General features: G+C 33.6%; 1 protein-coding gene and 1 long non-coding RNA gene across 2 annotated transcripts; both read left to right on the forward strand.

Annotated features, from left to right (window-relative positions):
- The first annotated feature begins 13,100 nt into the window (after positions 1–13,100).
- Positions 13,101–14,939, forward strand: LOC148603949 (uncharacterized). The gene is made up of 2 exons (XR_015916535.1): positions 13,101–13,174; positions 14,761–14,939. It is a non-coding gene; the product is annotated as an uncharacterized LOC148603949 (long non-coding RNA).
- Positions 14,940–16,471: 1,532 nt separating this feature from the next.
- Positions 16,472–24,032, forward strand: LOC148603950 (uncharacterized). The gene is made up of 7 exons (XM_088551473.1): positions 16,472–16,589; positions 17,916–18,011; positions 18,251–18,374; positions 19,440–19,564; positions 21,304–21,401; positions 21,583–21,724; positions 22,362–24,032. The coding sequence occupies exons 1-7, from the start codon at positions 16,472–16,474 to the stop codon at positions 22,547–22,549; spliced, it is 891 nt and encodes a 296-aa protein (XP_088407599.1). The 3' UTR covers positions 22,550–24,032.
- The last annotated feature ends 1,093 nt before the right edge of the window (positions 24,033–25,125 follow it).

Here is a 25,125-nt window from a genome sequence, read left to right on the forward strand (position 1 = left end):
ACCGAGTCTTTGAAGTACTTGTGTATCCACAAGTAAAACGCTTTATTAGGTATCTGCTTGAAAGTAAAATCCTCACGACGAAATCAAATTTCCATATTTTCTTATACGCAACAAAAGAATAGTTTCATGTACTATCCATTATACAACTATACTGACAGTTGGCGACGTCTAAAGTATGACATGGGTAATCAAGGGAACCAAGATTATAGCGGAAATCAAAAGGATGCAATCCAGGGACAAAACCAGACATGGAAAAAATACAATCACAATACAGAACATAAACCTAACTATCGGTTTTCTCAATATTATAATTTTCATACATACATTTACATGTATACATATGATACGATACATAGTTACGTAATGATTTATTCAACCAATACACATGAATAATGAAGACCAATCATGAAAATATAATGAATTTGATTCTTCTACATGTACTCATCTTTATAAGTAAATTACTATACATGTTAACAGCTAAGTACATATATTGGGTATTACAGAGCGATTGAAAGAATTATTGGTATGATAAATAAAATGTAATAATAAAGTTCCAAAATGAAAGTGCAGGTATATGATTTCCCTCGCCCAAGATAAAAAAAGACTTTTATTGTAATTCCAGGTGATAGAAAAAGTACTTTAACTTATATGAATAGCAAGGTACCTATGCAGCCAAATGGGTCGTTTGGTTAGAGAAACCTTTAATATCTTTATGTTCCCCAAACGTAGTAGGGAACATATTGTTTTTGTTTTAACATTAATAATTCTTCTTTCTTGTATATCATTGTCCTTTGGACTGGTCTAAAACAGGTGAATTTCAAAACATATAGGTCATCATATGTAGACCTGCACAAAGGTTTTCAAAATTTTGAACATGGGCGCAGTTTCAAAATGGCTACCGTTTAAAGACGGGAGAAAAAATAAAAATCGTAAAAAAATGATATTTGGTTTGATAATAGGACACCACAAGGGTGTCGCAGCGGCCATATTGAAAATTTTACAAATGGCCACCATTTAAGTTAAGATGGCCGCCACTCGAAAACTTAAAAAAATATATAAAAAATATTGTAGGAATGTGTAAACTCCTTTGACAATGGTAGTGTTTGGAAAAGATCTGTGTTGGTGTCTAACACATTTAGTACTAGTTTTTAATTACCGACAAACAAATAGACATGTAATTTTCTGCTTGCATATTTGTGCAATATTAAATGGAGTTAGCAGGGGCGAATCCAGGATTTCAGTAATTCAGAAATTAATAAAGACAAAGGGTAGCAAGGAAAGAAAACAATTTTTAGGAAATTTTACGAGAAGATTTCAATGAATCTGCACCTGGTTAGAAAACACAGGCCACGTCCCATTGCACAAGAAAACAATCATTTAAAAAAAATATTTCCTGGCTATCAAATAATATGTTTCAGTCTTTACTTTACAACTTTAATATATATAATTTTAACAATACTTAAATGAAATTCCTTTACGTCATTTTTCAGAAATTAACACCAATACAATAAAAACTTGGTTTAAGAAAGACTAGGAGTTCGATAATACTATCCGGGATGTGGTCAAATCTATCCATCCGGCCACTGACAAAACATCTGTTACAAACTCACAGAAGTTGGATGATTCCGACAGAAATGTTGTGAGGACTACCATCCATGATATGCTTAAGAATTCTCCTCCTGCAACCATGCCCTCCTTAGAGCAAGCCTTCAACGACAAAGATATTGTTGTTTCAGTAACTACTGTGCAAAAACAGTGAATCTATTTGGGTGTCGATAATCCATTACACTTCTGTCTTCAAGCCCAAATACATATAAATGTCAAATGCATACATATACATACAAATGTTCGTAATACAGGTACATTGTCATATACTTTTGCAAAAATCCATATGGGAGCATAGAAATGCAGGTGTATATTTCTATGTAAATTTGAACATTTTAAGCACTCAATATTTAACATTACTTTTAGCATGCCTTCACATCTCTTTTTATCTTCATATAACATGACAGAAAACATTGAAACACTGTTCTTTTAATTAAGGGATGACAGTTGTATTTCATTGTGGATGAAGAAATAAGCCTCACCTTACAAATATCATTATATTTCTTATAAATTAATGTTAGAATAAAAAATAACAAGTAAAAGAAGAAGTCACAGTCACATAACAAAAAAATTGGTCCATCATAGGAGGTGATAGACATAACTTTTTATTCTATGAACAATTAAAAGGTGTTACATGTATTTCTAAAATTAAATTAAAAAACTATATTAGTAAGCAAGTACTACACATAAACAAAAAGTCCCTTCCGACTGAGTCTCGTAAAAGTCGATTCAATCTAAAGATTTTAACCATTAACTCATAATTGAATGAATTCCGTCCAAAACATATCCCTGCAACTTTATTGCGTGGCGTATAATTATTGCATAATGACCTTTCAAATAAAACATCAAAATTAATATTTAATTATAAGACGCCAACATTTCTTAAACTGGATATTTATTTAAAAAAAAACTTATTGTTCCCCATACTCAGTTAAAATCCAGACTTATAAACATTATACATTGTTGTTTCTCCTAGAAATATAAATATATATTTCTTGGTAGAGATTTCTCAAAGTTTGTAAAAAAAAAAAATAATTCCAAATCTTCTTCCAAATATACAGAAGAAGATATTTTCCAACAGCTGAAATTTTTGATCGACAACATATTTATCCAGTGTAGTGGACGCGATTTTTAACAAACGGCCGGCATTTGAATTGGAACAAATCGTGCTCCTCTACTTGCTGACCTATTCCCTCACTCTTATGAGTGTGACTTTATAGCTGATTTGATCCTATAGAAAATATCGTTTAGCTAGATCATTTAATCTCAGTTTCCGCGATAAAAATGACGTTTGATTTGTAAATAATTCTAGTTTCGAGGATTTGATACATCGCATCTCCCCAAAAGAACTAGAGATAAAGGATACTACAGACACAGCTTCACATCTTGTCCCTACTTAGAAATCGATAGTAGAGAAAAACTTTGCAACTGACCTTGCAACAAACATGATGACTTTGCATTCAGAGTTTTCAATCTTCCTTTCATCTGTGCCCTTCAGCACCTGCGTATGGAGTTTTCATATTACAACTCACACGTTATGTCAGAGCTTGCCGTAACTACGCAGGCTTTTTGTATCGCGCTAGATTTCTTAAAATTAGGCTTCTGAAACAGGGCTATTTGCTAAAAGATTGAAGTCATCAATACAGAAGTTTTATGGTCGTCATCATGAACTCGTGGAATGTTACGGTATATCCATCTGAACCATGAAAACTGATTTGTGCAATGTTAGAATTTCTGGTGAGTCCTCAAGCAATAAAACAAATACAAAATAGAAACAGTTATTAGAATGTATGTGATGTTAAGATATGAACATAAGTACATTACATACATTGAACTGCTACTCAATAAAAAAATCTAATTTGTAATGGCAGTACTGGTATCAGTACGGCATCATGTTCAGTGAACACCAGTGATTAATTAACTGTTACGAAACATTTTTGCTAAGACCAAAGAAATTCAAATATATTGATAACTGTACACATCTCTGTTAAACTTTGACTTGTATATAGTTAATATTGCACAAAGTCCGTCAAGACAGTTTAGTCATATGTACGAGACTGCTCACCATTAATTCTGTATGCCCTTCATGCTCTTCATGACAATGGAAGCACTGAACTAATGAGGGGCCTAAAATGGTTACTTAAACTTTGTAATATAGAGCAAGATCTACTTGTTGATTGTGCTGAAAGTCTACCAGAAAAACAATATCAAGATGTACTGGACCATGTATTTAACAAGATGACAGAGCAACCAAAATTTAGACCAGTATATGTATTTCAATCAGGATGAAGCTTCATTGATATACATGTTATGTTTGTACATTTATGATGGTCTGATTGTTTTTACCATGTCATTTTTAAGACAACACCAATTTGTGAATCAAGACAAATAAGATTCCTCATTGCTTATAATGAATTGTTGCACTTTACATCACATCACATCACATCACAACACCTCACTGGATGTTATATTTTTACTGCCTCCACTTAAATTTGTAATACTCAGATAACACTAGTAAATTTGTATGCCTTTACTTTATTGTAATTATTATTATTTTAGTAGATTTCATTAGTATGTTATTCTACTTGTGTAATATCCATATTGTTTATTACAATAAATTTAAACTAGTGACAGTACTTGATAAAAGACATCGGCCATTTTCCTCTCGAAAGGGGGTGTCTTGGGCTTTAAGATATATTCATAACTCTTGAGAAAAATATATAACAAGAAAAAAAAAAAAAAAAAAAAAAACAACAAAAAACAAACAAACAAACAAAACAAACAAAAACTTAAAAGTGCCCTAGAGGTCAAATGTCACCAGCCCTTGCACTTAAGGTTATAAAAACAAATACAAATTTTTATCTACAAGTCCAAGGCTACATATTATGAGACAAGTAATTGATATTTTATGACTTCATGTATAAGGTCAAAAGCCTATTAAGTTACAGCCAATACAACAATACTGCTCAAAAGTTGATCTCAACACCTATGGCAATCCACCACCCAGGTTCTTGAAATTATACTGAGGTTGTATACCCAGATGAAATTAAAACCCTTTTTGATAGACAAGAAACTTTGCTGACAGGACATGATTTAATAGGGACAGTTTGTCAAATATATGGACTGATTAATATATGGTGAATGTATTTTTTCAATGCAATATTTACTATGGGATTCGAGTTTATCAAGATGACACATCAACCAAAACATTTTTGAGACCAAAAATCATCTTAGATACTTTTTAAAAATTAATTCCAAATCATCTTTCAAAGATATCGAAGAAGATTTTTTTTTCAAAATGCTGTTTTTAATCGAAACATACACATTCATCCAGTATAGTGAAGGCGTTTTCAACAAATTGTCGGCATTCTAATGGGAACTAATTGTGCTCCTCTACTTGCTGACCTATTTCCTCACTCTAATGAGAATGCCTTTATAGCTGATCTGATCCGATAGAATTAATATCGTTTAGCTAGATCTTTTAATCACAGTTTCCGCTATTAAGATGACGTATCATTGTTAATCTTAGTTTCGGGGATTTGATACATCGCCTCTCCACAAAAGGACTAGTGATAAAGGATACTACAGTCACTGTAAAGTCAGTGTTATATCTTGGCCTACACTTAGATATCGATGGTAAAGGAAAACTATTGACCAAACTTTACGACAAACGTAATAACTTTTCATTCAGAATTGTCAACCTTCCTTTCATCGGTGGCAACATCCCTTCAACACTTGCAAGTGTAGTTTACATAAAACAACTCATACATTTTGTCAAAGCTTGCCGTAATTAGGCAGACTTTTTTTTTATCCAGCTAGACCTCTTACAATTGGGTTTCTGGAAGAAGGTAATGTTCCCACAATATTGAAGTCATCACTACAGAAATTTTGTGGTCGTCATCATGAACTCGTGGAGCGTTACGGTGTATCAATTTGCACCATGAAAACTGATTTGTTCAACGTGTCATAGTTTTCCTTTTCTCTTTCTTCTATCTCAAACTTGACGTTTTATGAGCAACTCGGCGTGTGTTTCTAGAAAAAACAGAGTACGCCTAAGTTACCTATGCACCTGGTACATGCTCCCAGGTTTTAGTGGAGTCTGAGTTGCTCATTTACTTTTTTTTTTACTTTGCATGTATTATTTTGGTTATTTTATGTTCTTTGTTGTGTATGTACGTTTTCTATGTCTGGTCTTTGCTCCTGGGTTACATTCTTTTGATTTCCGCTAGAATCTTGGGTCTCTTGATTACTCTTTCTGAACTCAATATACTTCTGAAATTGAAATATGAGACATGGATTTTAATACCTGCTCCTACCCATTGGAAATCAAATGATGCGTCATTTATACACGATTAAAAGAACATTAAATAATACTTTCTTCCTGTGTAGTTGATTATGGCTTTGAAGACATGTTCTTTTAAGGGCGTACCAAGAATTTCAGGATGTTTAAAACAAGTTGGAACAGTTGGTGTGCATGGTCATTTGTACAATATAACATAAATCTAAGCTCTGTTTTTGTAATTGATATAAGTGAACTTGAATTTGTTCTTGTAACCAGAGCTTTATGTCGGTATCAAATAGTCCATGTTGTAAATAAAAATAGAATATCTGGTAGGGGTCTGATTTTTGTAAATGGAATAACACACTATTCAGTTTTGTTGAAAGAGGGTATTAGGGATTTCTTAACCAGAAATAGTCTTACGACAGTACGTACACATTTGTTAAACACATCTGCACACTGATGCAATATTGTTTCCCCATTTTTGATTGTTCATTTTTTTTACTCCCGGTACTGCTGAGAAATCTGTTTTTCAATCAGCATAAAACACAAGTCAATCATCCCCCGACAATGTAAAAGAATATTAAACACCACATTATCGTTCAGAACTTCCAGAGCATACTTTTTCATAGACCTATGATTGTGGTTCTGTCAAGAAATTCGGTATTTTTTTTATTTTAAAAATCTGCTAAAACCTTTGATGAGTGCCGAGGACTGCGTATTAGGACAGCCCTAAGCTGTTCACTGTTCATATTCTTCCGATCTTGGTGAAAAAACGGACGATTGTCTCCGGATAACATCGAGATGTTACGAATATTGTTTGGAAACATCCTGTAGAAACCATCGGAAAGTCGGATTTTAGTGTAGGATTATTCAAATGATTAAAGGGCAGAAACGTAACGTAAGTACCACAGCCCTTCAAAGACCATACCTAACGTATGGTTAAAATATATGATAAAACAAACATGACATATTTAAATGTGAATCACATGCTGTATAAACCCTCGACCTGTATCACCCCGCGGGCCGTATTGATAAGCAAGTGATACAGATTTTGGCATGTAATACTCAGTATGTGCAACTCTATGTAAAAACTTAAATTGACAATTGGCAAGATACGCTAAGAATTATTACAACACTTCTGGTTCAGCACAAAAAGTTTTTTTTTTCAAGCTGTAATTTGAATATGATCAACAGTGAGTACTACTTTGTTACCTATAATTTCTTTAATGAATCAAATCAATAGGAAACTAAAAAGAAAAAAAAATATAACGCTTTCTGTATATACTATTTCAGTAAAAAAACAAATCCTGTCAAAATATATCATTGAGGTATTTGACATCAGAATCTTCCCACTTAATGAATACGAAAAAAAAACTTGCAAAGGCACAAACATTAAAATATCTTAGCTTTAGACTTATTGATATCTATTAGTTTTTGTATTGGTTTAGAAAAGGGTGACGCATAAAACGAAAAGGATTTTTAATATTCTTAGATATCCATATAACTTTTCTCTTTGCAAAGAAAATCCCCTCACCAAGTCTTCCATTCCATATTAAGGTAATCTTACCACTCTCCTTCTATCTGTAAAAGAGCCTTCTCAGTCAAACAATTTAAAATACCTAAGTAATGTTGATGGGTCATCTTTAATCAAGTATCTTCTGTCAGCTATGAGTGTTTTACCATTTCTATTTTCTGTTTTTTCAATCCCATATAAAACTTCAAAACATTCTATCGATGTTAATAACCAATGATTGATTAATATCAGGCTATGTAGTGTATAAAAGTAAAAGCTTTGGATAACTGTTTTTATGGTGCCAGCTTTTCAATTAACCTTGAAATTTTCTGATGTTCTTTCTTAAAATCAAATGATTTAATTCAGCTTAAATTTGATGAAAAATTTATGACAAGACACCTTTATTTTGAACATTACAAATCAAGTTTAATGCAAGCTCAAAAATCAAATTGGAAATTTTTCACTACCTGCTTGTAACACATTTGTCTTTTAGGTGTTCACTCTAAGCGTAGACATATGCATTAAATCAAATTCATTATCCATTTTAAGTTATCTTAAGTGATTCATTCTCTTGACTGTTTATGAACAACTCGGCCGGTGTTTCTAGAAAAGCAGTGGAAGCCTACCGTACTAGTGCTCCTAGTCTAATCCATGCACCCTGTGGACTCTGAGTTACTCATTTACTATTACCATAGTCAATGGGTTCGGAGGGTCCATTGTGAAGCCTCCACTCATCAAATTCATGGTGAGTTTTTGTACCATTTTGCCTCCCATTACCGAATCAATTTGTCGCCAAAGAATATTCTCGGATTGTTTTTCAGGATATTTTACCCCATTGGTTAAAAAACCAAAATTTGTGTGATTCATTTTTTTAGCGTCTAAGCCTTCCTGGGACAGCATGTGTTAACAAACTAAACAAATTTAGGTAACCTGATGTCACGAAAGCCACGAAAAACTGATTTTTAAGAAAGAATTTTCAAAGAATGTTAAACATATTACCCCTACCACTAGAAAACTGGTATTAGTATCAAACAAAATTCTCATTCACAGCTTACCGACACTGTAGAACTCATTTTCTAGGCATTCATGGTTTAAATGATGATGTACCTAACATATTTGATCAATCCAGGCGCTTAGACTTTCCTTTTGGTGTGATAATTACTATAAATTCGAAAAAATGGGAATTTTCAGAATTTCATAATTTCTTCAATATCAGCCGTACTTTCTTTTTATTCAAGATACCGTAGTTTAAACAAGCATTTGTGTGATACGGTACATAAATATAGTGTGTTAGCTTCCAAATGAGCCAAAGTAATCAATATTTGAACTTTTTCAAGGCAAGTATGACAAAAATACCTCAACATGAACTAAAATGTTTATTCGTGGCATATAAACGGTGTTCAATATACATGTTTGGTACTGTTGTTTTAATTATCGATGTATTTCCGAAATTTGATATTTTCTTCCCTTTCATGTGTAATTGGTAATTTTGTCTCGATTACCGTACTTTAAAAAGGTAGAAAGGTAAGATGCTGCATAAATGTGTTTGAATATACAAAAGCTTGTTTACAGTAGGGTGCTTGAAAAGAAAAAAATTGCCCAGTTGGAGAAAAATGAGAACTATGGACTCCTATCCCACTGAAATGTCGATTACATTGACATTTTTGTCAATATCAAAATCCCTAGAGTATTTTTGCTTTTATAAAATGGCTTATCTGGTATTTTCTTTATATTACTATAAAAAAACTGATACTTCTATAGTTGTTTTGATGACTTAATGACTAGTGTTAGTCCGAAATAATAATGCGATTAAAAAAATGAAAAATGCGATTTTAAAATTTCTCCAAAAAAGTCGCATAACTTCGACTGTACAAATTATTATTCAACCAAAATGTCCCATCATTGGTAATACGTTTTTCAGCCCAAAAACTATCTTGCTTTATCAAAAATACAAGTATATACAAAAATAAATATATAAATTTATACTAGTATACATTTTTTTTTTATCGAAAAAGCATCCTTAGCTTAGCGTTTTTTTGCACAATTAACTACTATAGACAGTCTGACCTTTTCATGGAACAAAGACAAAAATGTTTATTTAGGGTAACCCTAGCTACCCTATTTTTCTGCCTACAGTACCTGAACTATTTGATGGATCGACGACCGTGGACTGATTAATCAATGATTGATCGATAACCGATGACCGGTGACCAGTTTTACCGCAGTTTTGATAAGTAACACGACGGATAATCGGTTCATGTAAATTTAAGAATTTTCACCGCAACGAATCCAATATACTACCATATTGAATTTACCCTTATTTTCGTATATCAAATCCATATGCTTTTTTTTTAAATAACACAAATGTAAAATAGGAGTAATTACTTGATGTTTAAATCCAATGAATTATGTAAAATTGACAAACGAAACAACGGAATCCGTAAAATATATTGACCGCTCAGTGGTCACGTGATGCGATCACTGGTTAAATGGATCGGTTTGACGGATCGATAACTAATCGGAAACTGAACGGTGACCGATGCCCGATAGCGATTTTAGTTGAACGGATCGGTTCAGATTCTGTACTCAAACCCGCTTTAATAGTATTTTTTAGATGAAGGGTTGTGACTTGAACCATTGGGATTTGGGACCAAACTCAGCATGTTCATTATTTGTAGACAATAAGTAAGGAATAAGTGAAATGATCTCTTTTGAATTATACTACAAAGTGTCATACCACACAGGGATCAACAGAAATAGTTGAGTTTAGCGGAAGGGTTATATAAGGAATGAAGGCAAAAGAGTTTCAGAAACAATTAGAAAAAGGCCGTTAGGTCTTTAATTTTGAAACGAATGAAAGTTTTAAGTAAGTCAATGAGTGCCAAGGCTACATCAGTTTTCAAAGACCCCGATGTAGCAAAAACATTGTCTACTATACATGACAAATATGTTGTCGTACCAGCAGACAAAGCCCAAAACAACATTGTTTTTGTCTGCAAAATGTTTTATATCCAATGTTTATTATCAGAGGTAGACGTAGAAAATAACAGCAGTGATAAGAACTACACTGCTACCACTCTCTCCAAAGAAGAGATTGTGGAAAACCATAAATCTGTGCTATCCTCTTTTGGTCTCTCTACCAAGGACGATGATTGTGATTTACCGTTTATGTACTGGATTCCTAAACTTCACAAGAATCCATACAACGTTTTATAGCTGGATCTGCAAAATGTACCACCAAACCTCTTTCAAAACTGTTAACTTCTATACTCGCAACTGTCAAAGAGGATCTTCAGTCCTACCACAACATTTGTTACTCCCTTAGTGGTACTAATTCAATGTGGATCCTGAAAAATTTGAAAGATCTTTTGGAGACAATCAGTTCAAGACTATTATCTGAATATAATAGCATTAAAACCTATGATTTTTCAACACCGTATACTTCTATTCCCCATACTCAGTTAAAATCTTGACTTAAAAACATTATACATTGTTGTTTTTCCAAAAAAGATGGTACGCCTAGATACAAATATATAGTTCTTGCTAAAGATTCCTCATACTTTGTAAGAAATAATTCCAAATCATCTTCCAAATATACAGAGGAAGATGTTTACAAAATGCTGGAATTTTTATTCGACAACATATTTGTTCAGTGTGGTGGACGTGTTTTTCAACAAACGGTCGGCATTCCAATGGGAACAAATTGTGCTCCTTTACTTGCTGACCTATTCCTTCACTCTTATGAGGCTGACTTTATAGCTGATCTGATCAGAAAGAACGAATATCGTTTGGCTAGATCCTTCAATCTGAGTTTCCGCTATATAGATGACGTATTATCTTTAAACAATCCTAATTTCGGGGATATGATACATCGCATCTACCCAAAAGAACTTGAGATAAAGGATACTACAGACACTGTGAAGTCAGCCTCATATCTTGACCTACACTTAGAAATAGATGGTAAGGGAAAACAATTGACCAAACTTGATAACTTTTCATTCAGAATTGTCAACTTTCCTTTCATCTGTGGCAACATCCCTTCGGCTCCTGCGTATGGCGTGTTCATATCACAACTCATACGTTATGCCAGAGCTTGCCGAAATTGCGCAGAAGTCTAATAAATAGGCTTCTAGATCAGGGTTATGTTGCTACAACATTGAAGTCATCACTACAGAAGTTTTATGGTCGTCATCATGAACTCGTGGATCGTTATGGTGTATCCATCAGCACCATGAAAACTGATTTATTCAACGTGTCATAGTTTTCCTTTCCTCGTTTGTCTACCCTGGACTTGACTTTTTATGAGCAACTCGGCGGGTGTTTCTAGCAAAGCAGAGGACGCGTACCCTACCGGTACACCTGGTCCATGCTCCCAGTTTTTAGTGGAGTCCGAGTTGCTCCTTTGCTTTTGTGGCTTTGAATGTATGATTTTAGTTACTTTATGTTCTTTGTTGTGTATGTCTGTTTTCCATGTCTGGTCGTTGTCCCTGGATTACATTCTTTTGATTACCCTTTAACCTTGGTTCCCTTTATTACTCTTTCAACGGGTCATAGTTTTCCTTTCCTCGTTTATCTACCCCGGACTTGACTTTTTTATGAGCAACTCGGCGGGTGTTTCTAGAAAAGTAGAGGATGGTTACCCTACCGGTGCACCTGGTCCATGCTCCCAGTTTTTAATTCAAGGGAACCAAGGTTATAGCGGTAATCAAAAGAATGTAATCCAGGGACAAAGACCAGACATGGAAAACAGAAGCCTATCTGTTAGAGTTCTAGCACGATACAAAATGTCTACGTAGTTTTGGCAAGCTCTGGCATAACGTATGAGTTGTGATATGAACACTCCATACACAGGAGCGGAAGGGACGTTGCACAGATGAAAGGAAAGTTGACAATTCTGAATGAAAAGTCATCACGTTTGTCGTAAAGTTTGGTCAATAGTTTTCCTTTACCATCGATTTCTAAGTGTAGGTCAAGATATGAGGCTGACTTCACAGTGTCTGTAGTATCCTTTATCTCAAGTTCTTTTGGCTAGATGCGATGTATCATATCCCCGAAATTAGGATTGTTTAAAGATAACACGTCATAGCGGAAACTGAGATTGAAGGATCTAGCTAAACAATATTCTTCTTTTCTGATCAGATCAGCTATAAGTAAGAGTTCACCTACAAAAAAAATGCTTGATCAGGTAAAAGCCTGAAAGTAGAATCCTTATGGCGAGATTAAATTTCAATATTTTTTACATGTGTACATGGAACTTATAGAATATGTAACCGAACTAAAGTGGAATCGGAACTTAACTTAAAGAGTTTTATTATGATTTACGCGTGTCAACTGTCAATAATGTTGTAGTTATACAGCGATTGGTTATTTGACTACACGTAATCGCGTAGTCGGTTTTTATACCATAAACAGGATACTAATGAAAAATGACATCGATTGAAAATGTACCTAAAATATATCTTTAAACACGCGAGAACATGCAAAAAACAATAGTAAACATGCAATACTGACGTATTTAGATATATCATTGACTTCATTTGTTATCCCTTATACAGGTAACCAATAACCTTATATTGTTGAACTCCCGATTCTTTTAACTATCAAAATGAAAGTCTGAAGAGCAAATTACGGATTTGGTTACATATGAGCATTACACACATGACATTTTTTTATTTTATACTCATCTACTTAAATAAAATCAGAGAGCACACATGACTTGTATTGGTAAGCAGTGAGAAGACGGAAATACGTTTAATGAGTTATCTTCATGTAAGGTAGGAGAAGTTCCAATTTGAAAAGAATTGAAAATATACAAAAAAGTCTTTTTGCATTCTTGATTTTAAACATTTTGATATACATTGTATAATATAATGATATGTAGAAAAAAAAAGACATTTAGTTTGGAATAGTAACAAACGAATTCAAAATCTTAATTAAAAATTAATTAACATCCTGATGTAAACGAACACTTTATTGAATCTTTCAGAATATAAGACATGAGCATGTAAAAATTTATTTCTTTAACTGAAATAATAAGTGATTAAACACTAAATCATTTGTTTCAGATTTGTCTATCAATTTAACATCATTTTCAAGAATGTCAGATCGAGACCGTTAATGATGCACCACCGTACGGGTTCACTATCTATCATCACGGTCATAATTAAAGCACTATCGTTATGTCGTGTAATTTTCCTAATACTTTGTCATTTTCTTGGCTTTTTAATAAGGGTAACAACACAATTACCGAACACTTACCCGATCTATAAACAAGTCAAGTCCAAAACTAATCTAGCAAAATAGATATTACACCATCGAAACGGCTGGTACCACAATGATCCTGACATATTACAGGCATTTCAAACGAAATTATTATTATTACTACTTAGTTATTGTTATGCAATAAAATGTCGTTCTGTCTTTTTTTAAATAGTCTATTATACAAAATGTACCGCGAATCTAATAATGCGAAATACCTTGTAAATGCAGCATTAAACAATTCAATGGATTTCTTGTATACTATATATATTAGATCTTACTATGTATTTGATTCTAATGCTGCTGATGATTTGTTACTTCTTGAAACACGTGTACAGCATATCGAAATTTGTGCTTTTGTCTTTGCTGAACATCAATCTTCATTGTAATATTGTAGTTGCTTAACCAGTAGATATCGCTCATATAAATGAAATGGTTCATATTCGTAGCATTAGAACCCTGTTCGTGTGTTTGTGTGTGAACATTCAAACGTAAAATATTTTCTTTAAAATGTTTCTTACTGAATGTGTCACCTTCAGCCTAAAATACATGACAGTGCTTTGATTCCCCGATTGGTATTTATTTGATTATTTTACATATGTGAGTTTAGATCTTGTTTATGGCTTACTGAAAAAAAAAAAAAAAAAACCCACATAAACACCAGAAAACAATCAAGGCTTGTAAACTGGGACACACATTAAACCTAAATCATCCAAAGTAAATTCTTTTTACCTAAATGATTATTCTATTGGTATTTTATTAAATTAAGACGAGTTGAAGGAGTATAGTTGTAGATGCATTTGCCGTTCAAAGAAGATAACAGTTTGACCTTAATATGTGTTGGGGTTCAGGCGATGTTTTTCTTAATACTCCAGAAATAACTGTCATTGCATTGTGGTTGATTGTTGCAAATCATCGATGTTCCTACTTCAAGGTTGTATTTGATACTATGAGGAGTGATCCAAAGAAAGAAATATGTTCGGGCAAATCACATGACATTGATCGAATATATAGAGACTTAATATAAAAAAATGATGATACAATCATTTCGTGTTTAGAATAAATTCTAATATTTGAGAATATTTGTATTCATTTATTTCAGCTCAACGATTGTCATCTTGACATTTGTAGCAGAAAAAATAATAGAAATTTATATAATGAATGCTATATTTAGTGCCCGTAGTGATGAGGAGTCATATTCAGACTACGCAAAGTATGCAGCCATTACTCATAACGAACTGTTGAAGACTAGGTGGAGCTTCTACGAAAAATCTATTATCGGCAAGTTTCCAATTTTTTTTTATCGGCTGCATTACATTGTTGGACCTAGATTATTTGTACATTTATGGCAAAATGGTACAACAAAGATTGCATGCAATGTTGTGGAGTTGTTCTTTATGATGAGTCTTTGTTTTGATAATTAGTACATCTGCTAAGAATATTCATAAACCGTCAGCTCCGTTCATACGAAACTTTGCACATTAATCCGATACCATCTTAAATTGGACATAAGCCTTTAAAACTCCTAAAAGGCAGCCATTTAGAAATGCTTGTCGAAAAAGGGAGAACTCTGCCTTTGGATAAATTTCAAGTTCCTAGCCACCTAAGTTTCCGATATATTGAAATGTCCTTTATTTTGAACTTATTTGTTGGTTGACAACCATTCCAGGGTACCTGTGTATTAAGTAGTTTTGAAAACCTTAGGTGTAACATTAAGTGGTTTCAGAAATGTGTGCAATGCAAAATCGCAGCGAAAGCGGGGAGTTCTACGGTAAAGTGGGGGTATGGGGGTAAAAAGAACCAAAATTCATCGTCCTGAAGTAATAAGTGAGAACGTAAAATAACAATAAGTGTCGTCGATAATTACTGTAAAAACTAAAACGATTTTTTAAATGTCTAAAAGTCTTACTTAAATAGAAAAAGAGGACTGTAAGTACGTACATGTACATTTTTTCATCATAACATTGTAAATAGTGTTGCTACTTTTTCTTTTGTCAGTATCACTCATTTATTTTATTTCAAATAAATATGAATATCAATGTTCTCTGCTGATTAACACTACTCATGCATGTGCCTATAACTATTTGCCATTCAAACATTATTCTGGTAAAAAAGAAACGAATCGCTTACATATATGCATGGCTTATTCAATATTTATGGTAACTTCTATCATCATCATAATAATAAATATTGAAAAAGGTAGTAAATAAAGTAAGTCATAACCTCTCGGTGGTCGGTGACTTGATAAAACAGGTTTGGGCCAAGACCACTGTGAATATTCCGAAGCACAGTAACTATTCGGACATCGGCAATAAATACTGCCATGCTACATGCTGGGGTAGTGAGGCCATAATACGGAAAACCTGACCGCAAACCATAGTGGTGGTGCAACGTGTTAGGGAAGATGCCAAATTCCTCGCACGTGAAATAACCTCGATGTGGTATACGATAAGAGTAAGAACCTTTGCACACCAACACAGGGGGGCTACATTGCCCGACCCTATCACTTTCCCAAGTTGCAATCAAAATTTGTCTATCCTGTTCTCCAATCCCACTTCTTATTTCATCATCACTTCATGTTTATTTTATCATCCATTTTATTTTCATCGCTAAAATAAAGTTGAGGTTCTGCTGCTTAGGCGGTAAACACCAACAATCAATCAATCAATCTGTATTCATAAAACAAATATGTCAAATTATTTATTTGATACGCTAAAATAGTATTTTTCTGATTGTGTTGTTGTTGTTTGTTTTAATTTTCTGTTATTCATGTTATAATTTTTCATTAAATAAATTATCATCAGACGTAAATTATGAAACTAATTGATATTACAGAAAAACTTACGGAAGATAAGACCACAAGTTTGGTCATAGCTGATTTCGGAACAAGTGATGGAGGAAACATTCTCCCATTCCTAAGAAAGATAATTGGTAAAGTATCATTTTAGTTTATCATAGATATTTCCCTTTATATTTCATATTTTTTGGGGTATTTGTTCTTATGACATTTAATGATACTTCATGCCCCAAACAACGGATTCTATAAATCAAATGTCTAAAGAAAAATCAATGATTTCGTTACAAAACTATACAGATCACTACATCAGATCGAAGAATCTTGACGGTTCCTCTTGATTGTTCTTTCACAATGTTGCTTTTCTTTGCTTTGTTTCATAGTTAGATCTGTTTTTAGGGGTAAAGGTGATGTTTTTAATTTTTCAAATACTTTGCATTGGAAAAAATAAAAATGATTTCATGATGTATAAAATTTATCTATCGAACAATACTTAATTTGATACGTTTTTGTAAGTAGCTTGTAGAGTAAAATTAATTTGACTTTATAAAAACATTAGAAATCACACAGTTAACGTGAAGAAATCTTACATATGAAACCGCCGCAAGTCATCGAAAGGAGCCAAAATCATTTTAACAATTATGATAGCTATGATAAGCTACTTTATGTCTTTCCTCTTCCGTCGACCCCGGACTTGACTTTTTATGAGCAATTCGGCAGGTGTTTCTCAAAAAGCAGGGGACGCTTACCCTACCAGTGCCCTTGTTCAATTCTCTCAGTTTTTAGTGGAGGCCGAGTTGCTCATTTATTTCTTTCCATTTTATGTATTATTTTACTTTATGTTCTTTGTTGTGTTTGTCTGTTTTCCAAGTCTGGTCTTTGTCCCTGAATTACATTCTTTTGACTTCTGCTTGAGTCTTGGTTCCATTGATGTTGATTACAATGTAGCATGAATACTCTAATCGTTATGGCACGGACCCTGTGTAAATTTAAGCGATTTGTTGTTGCGGTATGAGTAATTATTTAACATATTACTCACGAATCGTCAGTGTTGTAGCTACATTCCGTACAGATACCATCTGAAGACCGAGATATTGGGCTACGTGATGACATTTATATATGTTTTTTACTACATTTGTGTTACTACACGCCAACATAGACCTTCGAAGAGTTGAGAAACTAGATTTTTCAAATATACCCAAAATTCACCGTGAGGTAGAAGAGAGGGTGGTGTGCAAGCTTGTAATGGACTATGTCACATATCAAACTGATTTTAAACAGAACACATTATTCCTTGAACACGGCAAAAAACATACCAAAACTTACATATTCTTCAACTAAATATATTTTTTTTGTTATTTGACTTCCCCTGTCTAACATTTTTAGTACTCGATAAATCTTTCTAATCTCCAAAAGCTGCTAAAAAACTTTCATACACGCACATTATGTTAATGTTTCTCCAGATTTCCTAAAGAACCGCAAGTTTTATGGAGAATTGACAATTGTATTCAATGACTTGCCTGGAAATAACTTTGATGTATTAGTTAAGAAAGTCAACGGTGAGTTCAGTTTCATATCTACAAAATAATTCAGATTGCTGAACTTATAAATACATTATAAAATAACAGTTCGTTATATAAAGGAAACTTAAATGAATCCGTTGATCTGTAAGTCAAAAATTGGTTGTATTGGTGTTTCTGATATTTGCTGTTTGCTTCATATATTTTAATTGTTTTTGACACAGTCAATTTCCTATCAACAGCTAACGTTTACAATAGAAATGAAAATCATTTTTCAGATTTAAAGAATAAAGGAATTGAAATACATATGTTGATGAATGCGTGTAATATGTACGAGCGATGCCTTCCAAAAGACACAATAGATTTGGGATTGAGCACCTATGTATTACCTATATTGTCAAGGTAAGTATTCATTTTTAACTGCACCATGAAAACTTATTTATTCAACGGGTCATAGTTGTCCTTTCCTCGTCTATTTACCCCGAACTTAACTTTTTATGAGCAATTTGGCGGTTGTTTCTATAAAACAGACATACACAACAAAGAACATAAAGTAACTTAAAATCATACATACAAAGTAACAAAAGTAAATGAGCAACTCGGACTCCACTAAAAACTGGGAGCATGGACCAGGTGCACCGGTAGAGTAAGCGTCCTCTGCTTTTCCAGAAACACCCGCCGAGTTGCTCATAAAAAAGTCAAGTCCGGGGTAGACAAACGAGGAAAGGAAAACTATGACCCGCTGAAAATCAGTTTTCATGGTGCTGATGGACACACCATAACGATCCACGAGTTCATGATGACGACCATAAAACTTTTGCTGTTGTTTTGGCTCCTGCATATGGAGTGTTTATATCACAACTCATACGTTATGCCACAGCTTGCCGAAACTACGCAGACTTTTTGTATCGCGCTAGAACTCTAACAAATAGGCTTCTGGAACAGGAACAACTTTTATTACTTTGTATGTATGATTTAAGTTACTATATGTTTTTTGTTAGGTTTGGCTGTTTTCCACGTTTGGTCTTTGTTCCTGGATTACATTCATTTGTTTGCCGCTATAACCATGGTTCCCTTGAATACTCTTTTAAAACTACTCCGATTTGATTTAAGATGTTTGACTTAATTAGTGAATACAATCATCTTTTCTGTTGTTTTTTTCACTTAGCGTAATCAAAGTCACCCCCTTTTTGTAATACATTTGGTAAATGCTTTGAATCACGAATGGATATTACATTAACTGTATGGTAGAGTGAGACCTGTCCAACACGAATCGAAAGAAATCATAAAGCGTAACTAAACTAGACAATGTATACAGTCACTTCATATAAATTTCGAGATTAATAGTCGAACACCTATCTAAAAATATAACATTGTATCATTATATAATGTTGGTTTGATTTTTATCAATTTATAAGAAGACAGATAGTCTGAAAAAAAAATAAAACGGTTTAGTATGTTTCTAAGAGTAAATATAGAAGCAGGAATAGGATGGAATTCAGCAACTGAATCAGAAAGGCAAATGATGAAAGATCAAGCTGCAGCTGATTGGAAACAGTTCCTGGCACTAAGATATGAAGAAATGAAAATTGGTATAGTTGGCATTAATATTATGAACATTTGCCAATCATAAACTGGTAATAGTTGTCTTTTATTTAAGCAAACTGTCGTATGATGCTCTCAATCCGTCGTCGTCGTCTCAAGGCATTTCATAGCATCAGAACAGCAGAAGGTGGAATACCACACATAGGACATTTTGGAAGTTGTGACTTCAATCATGTAGAAATTACGGGCCAAACAAAGACCAACAAACAAGATTTTTCATTATGTCCTGAAAATAATTTAAGTAAATGTAAATTGATTGCTTTGAAATTGTACCACATGTCCTAGCAAAAATGAAACGCTTAGAATGATTTTTGGGGTTCTGACATGAATCGTTTAGGAACTATTATCCGAAAAGGCCCACAAACAAGCATTTGCTGATACATTGACAATAAAGTGACTTAAAGTGTAATCGAAAAGCGGGGCGCAAGTCCCTCGATTCTGGCATGATACTCCGACATTACCGTCGGGAGTGATGAGTGTCAGGCGGGAGTTTGACTGGGCGGTACATTGTATGGTTCTCTTTAATAATGTTGTTTAAAAAAAAGAAGGCTTTGATTGATTGTGGAGGTTGTCTTATGAAATGTTCAATCTTACCTTTTATGTTGTTTTGTGATGTTGGACCAAGTATTTAATTCTGTAAAATAGTATGGGTTGATAATATAAGGTTACCATTTGGTCGGAATTATACACTATTTTAAAATGACTAAAGCAATCTAATTTAGAGTCTTACTAAATGTAGTCCCGCCACCGTTTATTAATTTTGAAAAATATCCTTTTTGGTAAAAGTGAAGTGAGCATATTGTAATATTCTATTCATCGGGGATATATATTTCAACCTGTTTTTACCAAGTATTCTTTTATAGATGGATCCAGTGAAAGTGAATATGATGTATTATTGTTTTTTTATAGATTTTCTTGTGTAAATTTCATCAATTTAATCTGAATCCAAAGCTTGAGCTGTACTTTGCTTGGGATTACAGTTTCCATTCTAACCCATATTGTTCAGGGTTCAACCAATACAGTTGTATTAGTCTGCGTCCGAAGCCTTTGTTTCAAGCTAAAGCTAAAGCTATGAAGTTGTCTATGTTTGCCTTTTATGATGGTGTTTATTATGAAATCTGGAATAAAAATGTTTGATATTTTACCAATGATTTATATTCTCATAAAACAATAGCAAAGAATTACGGTTAAGTTATACGTAATAGACCACGAAGTAATCTAATATATTTTACATTAACTTTGACTTCCATAGTTTCCTAGAAGGGGAAACAGATAAAATGTCTTGAATTTTAAACGCGAGTAGCATCTTATGTATAGAGTTATCTTTCTTGATATATGCCCAATGATAAAACTGCACAATCTTTACCAAGTCATCTTTTTAACGACAACAGCGATTAGTCTCAACCTCCACATAAGCATTTTTAAAGCTGGCATATCAAAAAGTTTGTACAAAAGCAGTGCATACTGTTTTGATTATTGCCATACAAAGTATACAATTTCAAAAGCACAAGATTTTACAGCACTTTATAAAGTCCATCATGATACTCCAGAACAATCGGGAACATTGTTTTGATTTGGCGAACTACGAAACATTATAAAAAGGAATTATCAGGTAATAATCAGTAATGAGAACCGTGGATATTGAGGAAATGCACGCATTGTCAGCACATATGTAAACTAGTTCATTTATATTTCATTGAGAAATATTTATTGTTTTCTGTTTCAGGTGGATACCTTGTTCTTCGATTCATTGAACCAGGAAAATTTCTAAAAGCCACGGAGTACATGTTTCTCGATTTACATAAGCAAGGGTTGATAGATAAGGTACTTTCACATACAATATACAACAAGCACATCAATTGGCTTAGCTGCAAAGGGATAATTAGATATCCTATTTTTTGAATTCTTTTTTATGTCTGTGTGTTTTTACTGCGCTTCGTGTTTTCAGTACAGTGGATTTATCTATGGTTTACATCAATCAGATAATTTGACATTGTTTTTTTAGGCAGAGCTTCGGAATATCAATTTTCCAGTTTACCATAGAACCGAAGACGAAATTCGCGCACCATTTAAGGACAGTACCTGTACTTTCAACTTAAGACTTGTTGATATCAACATAACTGAAATTCAAGTGTCTGCCAATCATGGTCAGTAATAGAACCTAAATTGGGTATATCTCTAGTTTGATAAGGCAAAATGAATAATTGTATGTGTTGGTAAACGGCAATAAAATTGTTAGAAAGCGTTTTAAATGCATTAAAGAAAATTGTGAAATATGTTGATAATGGCGTGAGGTGACATTTGACATGCCGGTGGGTGTGTTGTTTCTTTGACATATTCACCACGTGCATTCTGAAATTAGAATTGAAGTGTTTGGATGATGATGAAGGAACGAAGAATGTAGTCCAATTAACGAAACCTGTTTACACAATATGTCGTGTTGAAACAATATAACATGGCTTTCTGTCAAGAAATAAACTTGATAATGCTTAGATTTTCAGATATTCAAAAAAGAATGGAAAATTGGCGCCTTTTCAACGAACACAAAAAAACGAGCAATATTATGAAAAGAATAACTTAATTAAATAGTACCGTCGTCTTAGAGTTAGCAATTTTCATTTTATCTTTTAATTGTCATTATTATTATATCACCAATATAACTCAACTACATCATCAAATCACTCCATCCAACGACATTATTGTGACTTTGATATTTATAGTTCAGTATTACAGTTATCATTACTTGTTCTACTATACGGCATCATTTTGACTTTGCTTTTACAGGTACACTTGTTTCATCTTTACCGTGGATAAAAAACCTGCTGATGTCTGGATTATCACCAGAAAGAGATGAACTATACAAAGATACAATACTTAAAGAATTACTTGGTATTCTTGAAACGCGATGTAAAGGTTTCCCTGTTGACCATGTGTTCCAAACTATGGACGTCATCGTTCAGAAAGCAGAATAAGATTTTGTACATCCTCAATGAAAAGCATTACACTAAGTCACAAGGAACAATGAACAAGCAGCGTCGCTAAACAACAACGATCAACAACAAGCCACATGACAGAGAACGCTTGTATATCGAGGGTATAAAATAACATGTAAAATCATTTCTGAAAGCTTGGATATTGCTTGTATTCCAGTATACCTCTTACGAACTGTTCATTGTAATTGTTTATCATTTTGATTTGAGTACGTTTATTTCCTGTTCTATGCTTTGTATTTGGTTATTTTATGTTCTATGTTGTGTTTGTCTGTTTTCCCTGTATTGTCTTTGTCCCAGGATTACATTCTTTTGATTCCAGCTAGAATATTTGTTCCCTTCATTACTCTTTGGGTGTTCGAATAAAACATGACTATGCGACGTTCAAAATACACAGGTTCATTTGGCTAGATCCTTCAATCTGAGTTTCCGCTATATAGATGACGTATTATCTTTAAACAATCCTAATTTCGGGGATTTGATACATCGCATCTACCAAAAAAACTTGAGATAAAGGATACTGCAGACACTGTGAAGTCAGCCTCATATCTTGACCTACACTTAGAAATCGATGGTAAAGGAAAACTATTGATCAAACTTTACGACAAACGTGATGACTTTTCATTCAGAATTGTCAACTCTCCTTTCATCTGTGGCAACATCCCTTCGGCTCCTGCGTATGGAGTGTTTATATCACAACTCATACGTTATGCCAAAGCTTGCCGAAACTACGTAGACTTTTTGTATTGGGCTAGAACTCAAACAAATAGGCTTCTGGAACAAGGTTATGTTGCTACAAGATTGAAGTCATCACTACAGAAGTTTTATGGTCGTTATCATGAACTCATAGATCGTTATGGTGTATCCATCAGCATCACGAGAACTGATTTATTCAACGGGTCATAGTTTACCTTTCCTCGCTTGTCTACCCCGGATTTGACTCTTTTTGAGCAACTCGGTGGGTGTTTCTAGGAAAGCAGAGGACGCTTACCCTACCGGTGCACCTGGTCCATGCTCCCAGTTTTATGTGGAGTCCGAGATGCTCATTTACTTTTGTTACTTTGTATGTATGATTTTATTTACTTTATGTTCTTTGTTGTGTATGTCTGTTTTCCATGTCTGGTCTTTGTCCCTGGATTACATTCTTTTGATTACCGCTATAACTTTGGTTCCCTTGATTACTCTTTCGTTCTCCCATTTAAAAATAATGATTAAGCTGGGATAATGTTTACATTCCAGTTTGACTGATAATACTCTCATCATCTGTAGAAACTATGTGACAAAAATTATTCTCAATTATTTACCAAGATTCTCTGTTTGAGTAGTTTTATGTCAGTTCAAGTTATTGTTGTTTGATATTAGTGTAAGTGGTTCCATTCATCATTGCTATTAACATAGTGTAAACAAATGTGCACTGGTGTTCGCTAAAGGGATTTACAAAGAAACTAATAAATATTACCTGTTGCATAATATGATTTTCTGCATGCAATTTCCCAAACACAATCTTCGTGAAAAATTACCTTGCCACTTCATATAACGATATAACGAAATGATAATCATTTTGAATGAGACATCGACAAAATTATGATTCTAAAGAGGGGCTATTGTAATGTCCTAGTGAGCAAGATTGCATACCCAACAAAATTGAACATTGAAGATTGATGTCCTTCCCGTATATTAAGTTTCGTTAAATACCTTTGAAATATATTTGTAGTTTCTACAGTATACATGTACATGTTCTGTAAGTACATTTTTAATTATTTTTAAATAGGGTCCCAGTAAAAAAACATAGTTATGAAGACTGTACTTAAAACAATCATTGGGAAAAAATCATATTGAATATTAAAGGAAAACATTATACTACTATTGTGTTTATAGCAGGTATTGTGGTTTACATGTGTAGAGAGTATGGGGTGGTTTACATGTGTAGATTGTATGGGTGGTTAACATGTGTAGATTGTATGGGGTGGTTAACATGTGTAGAGTGCATAGGGTGGTTTACATGTATAGAGTGCATGGGGTGGTTTACATGTGTAGAGTGCATGGGGTGGTTTACATGTGTAGAGTGCATGGGGTGGTTTACCTGTGTAGAGTGCATGGGGTGGTTTACATATGTAGATTGTATGGGGTGGTTTACCTGTGTAGAGTGTATGTGGTGGTTCTCAATTTAGTTTAAGGTAAAACAAGGTATTTAAAGCATGACACATAAATCTGATTTTTAATTTCACGGTCACTGATAGTTAATTTTAGGTTTTTTTCAAATCTCTTGTTTTTTAACTGAAGCAGGGGGCTTTCTAAGAATCGCGTCCCTAAAATGATTTAACTAAACAATTGGATATGGGTGTTCAGACGTTGGCTATCTATTAACAAAATAAAAGAATCACAAATGTTATTTTGTTGAGGGGTTTTATTTTCCTTCCCAAAGTAACTGGATCAATTTCCTTCTTATCTTTGGCATTGTTTTCTCCATGGAAACGGAGGAAAAGAAACGCCCTTCAAAAAAGGATATTGTTCATTTTTTCCTGTTATTTGAAACACAATCTTTTGCAGTGCACAAT

The sequence above is a fragment of the Perna viridis genome, chromosome 11, assembly GCF_037379345.1.
Source record: "Perna viridis isolate PV_CMFRI_1.1 ecotype Kerala chromosome 11, ASM3737934v1, whole genome shotgun sequence".
NCBI classification, from domain to species: domain Eukaryota; kingdom Metazoa; phylum Mollusca; class Bivalvia; order Mytilida; family Mytilidae; genus Perna; species Perna viridis.